We start from the raw sequence: 14,334 nt of genomic DNA on the forward strand, positions 1-14,334 counted from the left end.
ACAGTTGAAGCAATTCCTGGGCTGTTGTAAGGTGGTTGTTATGGTATCGCAGGTGGTTGTTATGGACTCCCAAGTATTTGCTGAAGTGTTACCAAATGGTTGTTATGGTCTCCCTATTCCGAGATACAGTGGGAAACGGGGTTGCTACGCGGAAACCTTTTGTCCAATCAAAAAAGCTGAACACAAGCACGTGGTTCGCGGTCAGCTGGAACATTCCGGTGTTTTACCGACTCGTCACACATTCTGATCACCGCATGCATGCACACACAAATAAACATTTTAGTAAGAATTGAAATAATTTGTTTAACTTTATTTTTGTATATTCAGATAGGCATAATATTCTTTCCCCATAGGAAGCAATGATATCCAGCAATTACAAGCTTGGACATTGAGTAATCTGAACTCCAATATTTGTTTGTTGAGAGTGTGTAAATGCTTCTTTGTGCCTTTTCTCAACACACAGGCAGAAAATGCACCAGCGGTCTGCGGTCACATATCGATGGTTACGGACAGTACCGGCGTTGGTGCCGCGGCGACTTAGAAAAATATGAAGAATATACCGTCTAATTATTAGAGCAGTTATTAGTTATTATATATTGCGCTATTAGTTATCATTAATTGTGTTTTTACAATGAAAGCCGTTGTGTGGCAGAGCGAGTTCGCCGTAGTAACTGGAGTGACCCGGAAGCAGAAAGACGCGAGTGCTACGACGGAGGTCGAGTGGAGAGGAGGCGGAAAGATGGCGGACGACAGGGGAAGCAGCCGAGGAAATCACTCCTGTTTTAATGACTCGTGGAGAGCGCCGGTCCGGGGAAAGATGTTTGTTTTTATTTGCATACTCTTAGTTGAGCCTGGACAATCCACCACTCACTGGGTCGTTACGGAAGACGGGAAAATTCAACAGCAGGTACGCAGGTGGCTAGCGAGGTGGCTGGTCCGCTGGTCAGACGAGCTGGTTCTGTTACACCTCAGCCGGGCTTGTGCTGTAGTGCAGCCCTGGTACATCTGGGGGGACTCGGGTAGCGGGCTGGTCCAGAGATCAATGTTATGGTGCTGATAATGTGATAGCCCAACTCTGACTAGCTGTCTGGCTGATCTATTCGCTGACAACAGCAGACAGGTCCGAGCCCAGGTGCTGAGGCAGAATTACTGTTAACTAATGGGTTACTGAGCTCCTGGATGTTCACGAGTTAATAAGATATAGATGAAGGATTATGGTTATTCACAGTTTTTGTTTTTTCACAGTTTTGAGATATTACTGCTTACTTATAATCAGAGATCTTCCAAGCTTCCCTCTACACATACTAAGTCATTAGTCATTGATATTTTAAGGCGACGGTATGTTTGCCTGTTAGCTAGCCAGGTAAATAAAACAGGTAACTAGGCCCCTGATATTTAAAAAGACTTGGTCTCTTAATTACAGCCTTTTCCCTCCTTTGTTGCTGCCTTGTTTATAGGTGGATTCTCCGTTGAACCTGAAACATTCACACCATTTAGTCCTTTTCATGCAACAAGAAACTCGAGTGAACTACCTCAAAAAATTAGAGGTAACTCTTCAGCGGTTTACGTCATGCTTTGCGAGTGAAATGCTGTTTAGTACATCGTTGTATTGGTGACAGACACTGCTGCTTCATGGTTTGACGGTGTCTTGCAAAATGTTTTATGTTGTCACACTTCCAACATTTGAAACACACCCTTGTCTGTAGCAACTTGTATATATATATCATGTGTGTGGGCTCGATGGGAATCATACTCACGACCTTGAGGTGGCTAGCACCTTGCTGTAATCATCTTCACGAGGTGAGCTACAGCGGTGTACAAGTGTTTTTTCCTTTTGCAGCAGTGTTCCACTTTTTGTCTGATTTTTCTGCCATTTACAGAAGCAACTTGTTGCTCAGAAAATTCACATAGAGGAGAACGAAGACAGGGACACTGGCTTAGAACAACGTCACTATAAAGAGGATGCCGATTGTGTCACTGCTAAAGTTCCACTGGGGGACCTGGACCTCTATGATGGCACCTTCATATCGTTGGAGAGCAAAGGCATAATGTTAGTTGTATTTGATTTTGTTTGGGTTTTTTTCCCATTTGCATTTACATTGTGTATTTTTGCAATGCATGGTAGATTTATTATTTTTGTTCTTGTTTTATACACATAATACAGACCCATTCTACTTGTTGTATTTGTGTTTACAGTCCTGAAGATTATGTGGATTACATGTCACCTCTACCTCCAGACCTAGAAAAACCAGAATGTGCAGAAATTCTTGAGCTCCCTTACAGCATTCATGCTTTCCAGCACCTAAGGGTGATCATGCTCTTATTGTTTCAAAAACTGAGCAAAACGGTCCTTTTTCTGTCTGTGCCTTACGTTTTTGCCTTATTGCTCATTTAGTCTCTCTTCTTTCAGGGTGTGCAAGAGAGTATAAATCTTACGTCACCTTTGCTCTCCAAGGACGACCCCATCTTTGCTTCTTTATCCCACAATCTCGGGCAGCACATGGATGAGATTGGCCATAGAATACGCCAAGGCCTCATGAGGGTATCTATATGTGACATTGTACATGGGTGACACATATGCTTCCCAAATTATTTTCCATTTCCTGATAGTTCAGCAGGTCGAGTAATACTATGAGACTCCCGTAAGTCATTAATTGGTGGGAATATTCCTATAATAGATGTTTGCACTCCCTTTTTTTGTGTGACTCCTGTCCAGAACTCCTCCTCATGGGTGCTTTATAACCTGGCCTCCTTCTACTGGCGTGTGAAGAATGAGCCCAAGAGGGCTGTGGACTGCGTGATCCGGGCGCTGCACTTCTCTCCGAGGTAAAAGCAAACCTCACAACCCAGATGGCGTACAGCTCGGCTAATTCTGGACCCGAACAGCATCCTGCGTGACGTACTCGGGAAGGTCGACCGATATAGCACGCCGGACTCCTGGCCTGATTTGTTGATTGTTTTATAAGATGGTGGAATGGTGGTGTACCTACGGCAAGGGCTCTGGATATGCACTCATTAGCATGCTGTGTTTTTCCACCTACAGGCAACACAAAGATGTAGCCCTGGTCAACATGGCGAATATTCTACACCGCGCCCACTTTTCAGCAGATGCTGCCATTCTGGCACATGCTGCCCTGGATCTTACTACTGATCTACTTACTAGCCACTACACCCTTGGCAACATTTATGCCGTAAGTACTTAGTACATAAGCTGGGTTGGTCATTCAGATCCTGATTGTGTTTGAGTTGACTATAAATCTGTAATTTGTTGCAAGATGAATAACTAATTCATTCATTCATATTCATTCTCTCTCTCTCTCTCTCTCTCTCTCTCTCTCTCTCTCTCTCTCTCTCTCTCTCTCTCTCTCTCTCTCTCTCTCTCTCTCAGATGTTGGGGGAGTATAATCACTCGGTGCTCTGCTACGAGCAGGCGCTGCAGGCCCAGCCGGCCTTCGAGCAGGCCCTGAGGAGGAAGCACGCCGTTCTCTGTCAGCAGAAGCTGGAGCAGCGGCTGGAGGCCCAGCACCGGTGAGAGGGGGAAAGGCCTTGTCTATAAGGGTGGGGGCTCAGCACCGGTGAGAGGGGGGAAAGGCCTCGTCTATAAGGGTGGGGGCTCAGCACCGGTGAGAGGGGGGAAAGGCCTCGTCTATAAGGGTGGGGGCTCAGCACCGGTGAGAGGGGGAAAGGCTCCGTCTATAAGGGTGGGGGCTCAGCACCGGTGAGAGGGGGGAAATGCCTCGTCTATAAGGGTGGGGGCTCAGCACCGGTGAGAGGGGGAAAGGCTCCGTCTATAAGGGTGGGGGCTCAGCACCGGTGAGAGGGGGAAATGCCTCGTCTATAAGGGTGGGGGCTCAGCACCGGTGAGAGGGGGAAAGGCCTCGTCTATAAGGGTGGGGGCTCAGCACCGGTGAGAGGGGGGAAAGGCCTCGTCTATAAGGGTGGGGGCTCAGCACCGGTGAGAGGGGGGAAAGGCCTCGTCTATAAGGGTGGGGGCTCAGCACCGGTGAGAAGGGGGAAAGGCCTCGTCTATAAGGGTGGGGGCTCAGCACCGGTGAGAGGGGGGAAAGGCCTCGTCTATAAGGGTGGGGGCCCAGCACCGGTGAGAGGGGGAAAGGCTCCGTCTATAAGGGTGGGGGCTCAGCACCGGTGAGAGGGGGGAAATGCCTCGTCTATAAGGGTGGGGGCTCAGCACCGGTGAGAGGGGGGAAAGGCCTCATCTATAAGGGTGGGGGCTCAGCACCGGTGAGAGGGGGGAAAGGCCTTGTCTATAAGGGTGGGGGCTCAGCACCGGTGAGAGGGGGAAAGGCTCCGTCTATAAGGGTGGGGGCTCAGGAAGCAGGCACTGCTTTTTAGTTGCTTATTTTTCTCTCCCAAAAGGGTGTTACATGCTCAGAAGAAGAAGTCCATGGCTTGGGGGTTTTTGAATACTCTAAAATGATTTTTCATGCTGATCAGTGTAGTGGGTTTGGTTTTAGTTTCTAGCGGTTTTCTTTTGCCTGTTAGCTTGACGTACAATCCCTGACATAAGTTCTGTCGCTTGTCCATGTTGTGGAAACAAAAGCTTTGTATAATTGAGCATGTTTGGGGTAGGATGAAAGAGGAAAGGCTTGGAAGACAAAACCAAATAATTTTGAAAACCAAAGAACTCTGGGAGGCATGTAAGACTGCATTCTTTGCTATTGTATGAATCATTGTCGACCCGCATGGATGCGGTCCTTCAAGCTCGTGGAAGTCACACAAAATATTAAATATGGCTCTAATAGCACCACAACATCATTCACCAGTGTTATGAAGCATATATTTGTATATGAAGTGAATTATTTGTTTGATTTTCACCTTACTTTCTGTTGGCGACAAAACCTTTGTCTTGCCAAAATCTGACCTTTCTGTGTTCATTAAATGATCAATATTTCTGCAGTAAAGCAAATTTATTTTCGTAAATTAAATCTCATTTGGGAGGGTTTCAGCTTTCATACGAGTCATTTCGAAAACCAATCGATGAGTTTAAAGTCAGGTTATAAGCTTGTTTCCACAACATGGATAAGCGACAGAACTTATGTCAGGGACTCTATTTGCCTAATAATTTTGTCTAGGCCTGTAGCAGAATTAGCTAACACACAATCCAGTGTCTCTGCTACAGTGTGTGAATTTGAGCCGTAGAACCCATGAATGCGACTCCCCCGCCAGGTCTCTGCAGCGCACGCTGAACGAGTTGAAGGAGTACCAGAAGCAGCACGACCATTACCTGCGGCAGCAGGGCACGCTGGACAAGCACAAGCTGATCCAGGAGGAGCAGATCTTGAGGAACATCATCCATGAGACACAGATGGCCAAGGAGGCGCAACTGGGTGAGGATGACTCCTTACACCCGCTCCACCCGCTCCACGCGCCCCAAACACCCGCTCCACGCGCCCCAAACACCTGCTCCACGCGCCCCAAACACCCGCTCCACGCGCCCCAAACACCCGCTCCACGCGCCCCAAACACCCGCTCCACGCGCCCCAAACACCCGCTCCACGCGCCCCAAACACCCGCTCCACGCGCCCCAAACACCCGCTCCACGCGCCCCAAACACCCGCTCCACGCGCCCCAAACACCCGCTCCACGCGCCCCAAACACCCGCTCCACGCGTCCTACACACGCCCTACACCCGCTCCACCCGCCCTACACACGCCCTACACCCGCTCCACGAGCCCTACACACGCCCTACCCACCCTACACACGCCCTACACCCGCTCCACGAGCCCTACACATGCCCTACGCATCCCCTACATCCCTTCCTCACACACCCCACATGCCCTACACACACCCCACACACCTACACACATCCCACATGCCCTACACACACCCCACACACCTACACACACCCCACACACCTACATCTGCCTCAGACAATAGAGCACCTACCTAAGCACACGCCCTGCACACACATGCTGCACAGTGAGCCTGGGTAAACAGGTAGCACAGTTCTCTCATTCTTTCATTCTTTCTTTCCCTTTTTTTTGGCTCCCATTGAGTGTGCTTCTGTCTTTCTATCTAAGGCTTTAACTGAATTGTTTTCTTATGTTTATTTCAGGCAACCACCAGATGTGTCATTTAGGCCAGCAGCAGTCTAGCCTGTTCTGCCCGTTTGACTTGCCCGTGCGTTATCACCGCGGAGAGCTCTTTGAGAACGTGCATCACATCCAGGTGTGCTCTCTCTTCACAGCGTGCCTCCACCGCGCACACACACACGTCCTGCTGACTCCCTCTTTTAAGAACCCTCATTTGCAGCCACAGAAAAACTGCAGCACAGTCTCCAGACGTGTGTGTGTGTGTGTGTGTGTGTGTGTGTGTGTGTGTGTGTGTGTGTGTGTGTGTGTGTAGTTTGGAGAGGAGGTGTCCATAGCCAGCAGTGTGGCTCTGGTGTCAGAGCTGAGTATGAACGAGAGCCGAAGCCCCCAGCCCTACTCCTCTGTGTCTGGTGGAGAGGAGTCAGCAACACGCTGGGCCAGGGAGTCCTCCTCCCCTTCCAGTGCTGTGAGTCTGCCTGCCCGTATTTACACTCTCGCAGGGAGCGGGGATTACCTCTCTCGTGTTAGTATTGTAGTTTGTCCTCTTCCATGTACGTGGTGCTCCGGCGCTGGCCCCTAAGGTGTGTGTGTGTGTGTGTGTGTGTGTAACCAGGAGACTCATAGTGTGGTGTGGCCCAGGAGAGCAGACTGCACCCAGCGTTTCCCCTCCATCCCCCCCGCTCACCTGCTGCCCACCTTCTTCCTCCCCCCCGAGAGCCATGGCTTTGGGTAACACACACACACACACACCAGAGATGTTGAAAATTTGCAAAATACAGTTCCAAGTCAAGTCACAAGTCTTTAGGCTGGAGTCAAAGTCAAGTCACGAGTCAATACCCGGATAAGCTTGGGGGCAGGAGACGAGATGTAAAAATAACTGTTTTATATATTATCTTTATATCTCCTATTGTCCTCCGTCCCCCATTATTGGCCACTTCCACGTATTGCGTATATTCTGTGTCTCTTATCACCAATACTGTAAAAAAATGTAAGCTTCTGTCTTAGAATGACATTTAAACTTTATTTTAGCAAAAAAATCACATCTGAAAACTATTTAAATATCACAAATTTTGCGTGTTGTATAAAACACATCACTTATTTTCTTTCCGCAATGGTTATAATTAATTATTCTCAATACCTAAAATGTCGATGGTTGTTTTGATGTTTGTTTATAAGTGGCAACTATGCTAATTCAGGCTACAACGGTGGGTGTACTGACAGCTAAGTCGCTAACATAAACTAAACAAACCTATCCGGGTGTGTTTTTAGGTGCCTTATGAAGTTTGATGTGGTCGTTCCAGTGTCTTTATTTTGTTTCCCACATTCTTTACACATCGTCGGCCGTCGGTTTTGTCCAACAAATTTAAATTCCATATATCCAAAGGCTCCACGTACTGTACTGCAGCCGAAACCATGGCAACCGCGTTTGTTTTGACAGTTCTCTCCGATTTCCCGCTTGCAATAAGCAATGTTGTAATACGTCACGAGAAAAGGGGCTGTGTCCCAAATCACGGAAACAAAAGTAAGGAATAATGACAAAATGAATAGAAAGTGTTTTTTTCTATACCTCACACACAGCGCCTGGATAACAGTCTGACTCTTATTGTTAGGGACGAGTTTCAAGTCATGTCTGAAGTCTTTTTGTAGGCGACTTAAGTGCGATTTCGCCACAAGTCGCTCACTCGAGTGCCCATCTCTGTTGCACACCAACACACATCACACAAGTCAGATCAGCCCTCGCTTTATGTACCCGCGATTATCTTGACTTGCAACATTTGTGCATTTTGCGTTTGAAAGTTTCACCATTTAGTATGCATTTAGTATCGTGAAACAACATGATTTCAGTTCCTGCGAGACAATCGACCGAGCGCTTCTTGATTCTTACTTTATGCCTAGGGCTGAGAGCACCCTGTATGCGAACAGGACCCCGCCCAAATCATCAGAGCCCCCAGACTGCAGTTCTAAAGTTGAGCTGTCGACTGATGACCGTCTGGACTCTGTGTTCTGGGGGCTGGAGGGGAAGGATCTCCCCGACCAACATGCCACTCAGGTGGGCCTCCCACTTCCTGCTTCATGACATACAAACCACTGAGTGGTCGTATGAGATGAATCGAGTTGCGGCTTTAATTGAATTCAGCTGCATGTAATTAAAGGTAAACATCCTCAGCTCAGATGCTGGTAAGAATGGCGTCTGTTCAGTTACGCGCTGGAGCGAAACCATGCGGTCACCGAACATGCTCGGCCACTGCACAGCAGGTGCAGTGAAGTCACAGGCTGTTATGGATCTCGGGCAGTAATTTCATCTGGGTTCTTGACTAAATTATGGATCCAGTGTGCTTTCCTGTAATATTAATGTGTGTGGTGGGTCACCGCATTTAAAGCATGATCTGTAAATGCCACTAAAATGCCCTTAGACTGCTAAAATGTAAAACATTAGAGCTAACGATGTCAAATCCATTTACTCTGTGGGATGTGGCAAAGTTATTACCTCAGCAGATAGGTGTCTGATATGTAGGAGTGTATTATTTTCACAAGTGAAGTAAGTGTGTGTGCGTGTGCGTGTGCTACAGGTACTGCTAAGACGTAGTGGTGGGTGGAGTCTGGAGCAAACCGGTGCAATGATTGCACACGCCATGGAGAAGGTGAGGACCAGCAGCCCTGTCCATGATGACGAGGCCAGTGCTGTATGAACCTGCTTCTGCCCCGCCAAAGCAGTCCGAAGGCCTAGAACCTGACGGGGCAGCATCTCTGCCTCAGCAAAAACCCTCCACAGCATACACAGACTAACCGATTGAGGACCGTATGAGTCAGGACTATGTCATCAGGGCTTGAGCAGTTTTCTGGGGTTTTTTTTGTTTGCTTTAGTTTTTGTTTGTTTTATTGGCTGACTGTGGCGTACCAACACGCTTACTGCTTCTCTTTCAACAGCTGTAGTTTCAGCCTGTAGGTTTAGTGGTTTTGAAGCCACTAAAGCCACCGATTGATTTAGTCCGTTTCTCTCCTGCCGCCCGTCTGGCGTAGGCGAGCGCCCCCCGGTGGCTGCTACAGAACGAGGCGGGCCTGTTCTGGCGGGCCCGGGGAAACGCCACACAGGCCCTGCAGTGTTCGCGTCAGGCGCTGCACGCGGCCCCCCCCCAGCACAGGGACGTGCCCCTGGTCAACGCCGCCAACGTGCTGCTCCACCACGGCCTCCACCGCGAGGCCCACGACTTCCTGCAGCAGGCCCTGGAGCTCAACGCCTCCGAGGTACCCCACAGCCCCCCCCCACACACACACACACACACACACTAATCCGCGATCCTCCGCCCCGGTTCTCTCGCAGCCTCTCACTCTTCTGAGCATGGTGAGCGTGCGGCTCTCCCAGGGCAACGTGAGCGGCGCCCTGGCCCTGTTCCGCCACGCCCTCTCCCTGACCTCCAGCTGCGCCCAGTGCCACGCCAGCCTCCCCCTGCTACGCTGCCTGCAGTTCTACCCCTTCCTCTACAACCTCCAGCGCCAGCCGTGCCAGAGTGAGTATCCCCCGCCACCGTGCCCTGCTCCGGGCAGCGGAGAACAGGGTTATGGGGGGTCGACTCGGGCTCCTCGTCGCAGCGGCCGAACGTCATCGTCCCCGAGCAGGAACCGTTCCGCTCCTCTCTCTCCGCTCCGCGTCTCTGCTCCAGACCCGACCCGTTTCAGGCTGGCGTTTGTGGTGTTGTGGGGCTTTTTTTTTTTTTATATAGCGCAGTCACTGTAATCTCAGCCATTTTTAGCTCCACCACTGCTCGCCTTTTCTATTCTGGCTTCACCCTCCTTCCCTCCACCCACTTCCCTCCACCCACTTCCCTCCGCCCACTTCCCTCCATCGCTCCGCCTCCCCCCGCAGTTCGGGCTTTTTTTTCCCCTGACGCTCTTCCCCCGTCAAGCCATAGGGCTTTGATGTAGAGGAGTCTAGCGCTCAATAATTCAGCGGGCTGGAAATAGCGTAGGCTTTATTTAGATGCTGCTCTACTCTGCGGAGAGAGAAAAAAAATAACCTAAATCCATTGTCCTCGCACGCCGTGCTTTCGTTTGGGGTATTAATATAAGCGTCTCGCGAGGCCTAAGAGAGCGTCTTCACGCAGTCTCTCGCCAAGTCAGAGTCGGAACATTTTCGCGGTCGAAGTTGGTGTTGGACTAAACCGTGGCGGGTGGGTTTCGGTAGCAGCAGCAGGTCACATTTCGCGTGCGTGTGCGTGTGTGCGTGTGTGCGTGTGTGTGTGTGTGTGTGTGTGTGTGTGCGCGCGCGTGTGTTGTGTAGACGGCTCGTCCTGCGAGGGAGAGGGGGACGTCGACCTCGAGGCCTGGGACTCCAGCAGTGATGGCGGGCCGGACACTGGGAGCGGAGACGGCGTGACTGGCGCCGGCCCGGAGGACTCGCTCCTGTTTGAGAGTAAGAGCTCACTCACCACCTTCTACATGCTGCACTACAACTGCTTTGCCATCTACCGCATATTTAAAGGCACTTCCACTGCATGGTATGCCATCATTCATTCATATTCTCTCTCTCTCTCTCTCTCTCTCTCTCTCTCTCTCTCTCTCTCTCTCTCTCTCTCTCTCTCTCTGTAGAAGTAGTGGTGGACAGTAACGGCTCCGGCGAGGTGGGCCAGCATGAGCGGGCGGGGGACGATAAGACGGTCCTGGGGACGGTGGAGGAGGACGAGGACTGGCGGCTGCGTGAGGAGCTGATGGGGGCGTTCGAGGGAGCCCTGGACGTTAGCGGCAAGCGCGGAGACCTACGTGGGATCCGCGTGCTCAAGAACGACCGGGTGATGGGGGCCAGGAGCGGCGGGTCCTGCTTCGGGAACTGCGAGGACGACGACGGAGCAGAATGGGTGAGATGTGCAGGGAGAGAGAACGACTTGGATTTATTGGCCAGGGGGTTAAAAACACATTAAATTTATCTATAAACAGATGAAATGTGTTTACAATTACTTTCAAGGATCTGGATGTAATTCTTTGTAATTCATGAGATATATACACACACACACACTCACCAACACGTATATTAATATAATTGTTTGCTTTTTCCAGATCACATTCCAGGTGAAACGAATGAGAAGGCCTAAAGCGGAGTCTCTGGAGGGCTGGGCAGGAGAGGAGGACTTCCCCCACAGCCAGTCCTTTCCTGGACACTCCAATCTGGAAATCAGCGGACCCTCCGTCCCGTCCCCTGGGCCCGCAGGTACACACTACCTGGTCCGACCTCTCTGTCCTATACACTCTTGACCTATAGCTGGGGGGGTGTTGGTGCTCTGCTCTGTACATGGCAATGGGCCACATGTGTGTGTGTGTGTGTGTGTGTGTGTGTGTGTGTGTGTGTGTACGCACGCTGCAGGGAGGTGGAGGGACTACAGCAGTCTGGGCTGGCCAGGCCCCGAGGAGTGTCAGCGAACACGGAGGGTGGACCTCACCACTGTGGCCAGCACCTGGCTGGCTGTGTCTGCAAAGAACATAGAGTACGTGTGTGTGCATCCTGCCCGTGACGAGACGACGCGTGTCCTAGCAAGATAATGCACATCCCGATATCTGACAGTGGCCACTGTTTGTGTCTCTCTCTCTCTCTCTCTCTCTCTCTCTCCCTCTCCCTCTCTCTCCCCACAGCATTACAGAACATATAGACTTTGCCACCCCGCTGCAGGAGCCGGCCGCTGAACCGGTGTGCAACGCTAACCTGCCCGCCAGCATGCATACGCTGGACCACCTGGGGGGTGTGGCCAACCGCGGGAGCATCCACTACACAGGGGAGAGCCAGCTCAGAGAGGTGAGACTGGCCCCTCCCACTCAGCACGTCTGTCACACGCCACCCTGTAGTAGCTCTGTGTGCCTCCATCCCACAACTGCCCTACTCTCGCCCTACTCTCTCCCTACTCTCGCCCTACTCTCGCCCTACTCTCGCCCTACCCAGGTGCTGCAGAACCTGGGAAAAGAGAAATTCTCGCAGCAGTCTTTTGAGCAAGTTGGCACCCGCATTGCCAAGGTGTTGGAAAAGGTAAGGCTGAGATTGGGTGTCTCCAAAGAGTGAAGAATATTGATGTCGCTCTATGGTCCTATGGCAATAGTATGAGAGCCTTATTGTAGCTAGAAGCACTTCACATGACGTAGAACACCCGACATACTAATAAATCCATTAACAGTGGAACCGTTTTGTATTAAATGATTTGTACAGTTATCTGTGTGTGTGGTTGTGTCCTGTTAGAATCAGACCTCCTGGGTTCTGTCCAGCATGGCGGCGCTGTACTGGAGGGTGAAGGGTCAGGGGAAGAAGGCCATCGACTGCCTGCGACAGGCGCTGACCCACGCTCCTCACCACATGAAGGTACGGGCCACCTCGCCGCCCCTGTTATCAACCTGAACACACATGAGCTACACTCCTACCCTGCTCTCCTCTCAAAACGTGCTCCGCCAGAAACGCCAACATCGTGATCTCTCGTGTGGCTTGTTTTTATTTAGGACGTGCCCCTTATCAGCCTGGCCAACATCTTCCAGAACGCGCGTCTGTGGGAGGACGCGCTGACTGTGGCCCGCATGGCCGTGGAGATCGCCCCGCACTTCGTCGTCAACCACTTCACCCTCGCCAACGTTTACATCGCCATGGTGAGTTCGCTGCGCCCAGCAGCCGACGACCCGCCTTCCTGTCCTCCCTGAGCCAATCGGCTGCGATGTGCCCCTTCCCCCCCCGCAGGAGGAGTTTGAGAAGGCCATGCGCTGGTACGAGTCCACTCTCAAGCTTCAGCCGGAGTTCGGACCAGCCAAAGACCGCCTGCGCACCATCCAGTGCTACCTGCTCACCAAGAGGGACAGGCGGGCTCCATAAAGGCAGTGGGGCCAGGGGGGAGGGGGCAGGAATGACTCCGCCCATCAACCCACCCACCCCTCCTACATGCAAGTAACCAGATTCAGGTGGCTTCGTTCAAAAAAAAAAAAACAAAACAAAAAAACACAGTAAGGAAGTGTTTGTCTTTTAGTCATGGTTTGCCATAAATGTGACGACATTATGGAGAGGTTCCGCTTAAAATTCTTAAATCTTGTTTTTCAGTTGTTTTTTTTTTTTTTTTTATAAAGATTTTATGATTTCAGGGTTTTAGGTACGGTTCATTGTCCCAACACGCAACGCAGTTGATGTATGTTAAGGAGACGAAATCAGAGACTATTTTAAAAAAATTCAAATTTAAAAGTTTTATATATGAGCTGCTTACTAACCGTCCCTGTTTTTACCCTGGTACAACACTTTCAGTACTTGATTCTAATGTATGAATCTAGAATGTATTTGCGTTGAGGGTTGAGCATCTGTTGGGCTAAAATGTGAGGCTGGACAGTTCACATACATCAATGTTTTTGTGTAAATCCCTGCCACATTATCATATTATTGTTCCCATCAAGATGGAAGCATGCAAAAAAGATTTCTGGTCAATGTTTATCAATAATGGAAAATGTATTATGTGAAGGTTTAGTTTGAAAAACAGCTAACCTGTCTTTCGATCATAAAAAATGGATACATATTACCCGACATAGGAAAACGATTTGAATTATTTGTTTAATATGCATTCATTTTGAAAAGGCCATCTTAACCTCAAGTCACCGTTCAAGCTCTGCTTTCGGCTGACGTAGAATGCAAAGTATTTCACGAAAACGCAAAGACGAACGTAAAGGCTGAATGATCGAATCGTCATAATATCAGCAGTCTGGATGGTAGTTAATTTACCCTTGTTCCTCTAATGAAAATGGCTCTTTACCTCACCTCAGATCTCAGGCAGAGGGGCTGAACAGTCAAAGTGGGTCTGTTCACACACACTTCAGATATTAGGGCCGTGTAGCGGGAGCTCCGATTGCTGCATCATGGCACTGGGGTGTGAAGACACAATGTTAACTTTTCTGTTGCCTCAAAACCTACAATTTCATCATATCTCGTTTATAAAGTGGGATGTTAAAAAAAAAAAAAAAGTGGACAATAATGTCACCTGACGTTTCAGTGTATCTCTTACATTTACTACAGATTAGCAGATTAGATTATTTTAATGTGTGCCTGAATGTGGATGCAGATTGGTTCAGTGACGGACACGAGCCTTCACTGTGATGGTTTATAATTGCATTGTGTTTATTTATTATTTTGAAAAAATGAACTTGCTGGAGTACATAATTCCATAACACTACACACACACCCACACAAACACGTATCAATGTTTGTAAAATGTAATACGGCTTTCCATTACTTATTTCTTTTCATAAAAACAGTCTTATTTAAAAAAATAAGCATCACTGA

At 49.7% G+C, this 14,334-nt stretch overlaps 1 protein-coding gene across 1 annotated transcript; it reads left to right on the forward strand.

The window, feature by feature from the left end:
* Positions 1 to 245: 245 nt before the first annotated feature.
* Positions 246 to 14,055, forward strand: ttc17 (tetratricopeptide repeat domain 17). Its single transcript, XM_076997532.1, has 25 exons — positions 246 to 907; positions 1,458 to 1,547; positions 1,881 to 2,050; positions 2,197 to 2,308; positions 2,411 to 2,542; positions 2,717 to 2,826; positions 3,044 to 3,191; positions 3,389 to 3,528; positions 5,188 to 5,348; positions 6,077 to 6,189; positions 6,367 to 6,519; positions 6,667 to 6,782; positions 7,950 to 8,103; positions 8,624 to 8,695; positions 9,075 to 9,299; positions 9,376 to 9,562; positions 10,333 to 10,464; positions 10,641 to 10,906; positions 11,106 to 11,256; positions 11,410 to 11,530; positions 11,676 to 11,835; positions 11,980 to 12,063; positions 12,271 to 12,390; positions 12,525 to 12,668; positions 12,757 to 14,055. The coding sequence occupies exons 1-25, from the start codon at positions 632 to 634 to the stop codon at positions 12,886 to 12,888; spliced, it is 3,669 nt and encodes a 1,222-aa protein (XP_076853647.1). The 5' UTR covers positions 246 to 631; the 3' UTR covers positions 12,889 to 14,055.
* Positions 14,056 to 14,334: the final 279 nt, after the last annotated feature.

Source organism: Brachyhypopomus gauderio, chromosome 1 (assembly GCF_052324685.1).
Source record: "Brachyhypopomus gauderio isolate BG-103 chromosome 1, BGAUD_0.2, whole genome shotgun sequence".
NCBI classification, from domain to species: Eukaryota; Metazoa; Chordata; class Actinopteri; order Gymnotiformes; family Hypopomidae; genus Brachyhypopomus; species Brachyhypopomus gauderio.

Bases quoted from the DNA above. Each gene is read 5' to 3' on its own strand.
- ttc17 (XM_076997532.1), top strand. From the start codon at position 632: ATGAAAGCCGTTGTGTGGCAGAGCGAGTTCGCCGTAGTAACTGGAGTG. The intron at 5,349-6,076 runs GTGAGGATGACT...TGTTTATTTCAG, and splicing joins GGCCAAGGAGGCGCAACTGG to GCAACCACCAGATGTGTCAT. The intron at 12,391-12,524 runs GTACGGGCCACC...GTTTTTATTTAG, and splicing joins ACGCTCCTCACCACATGAAG to GACGTGCCCCTTATCAGCCT.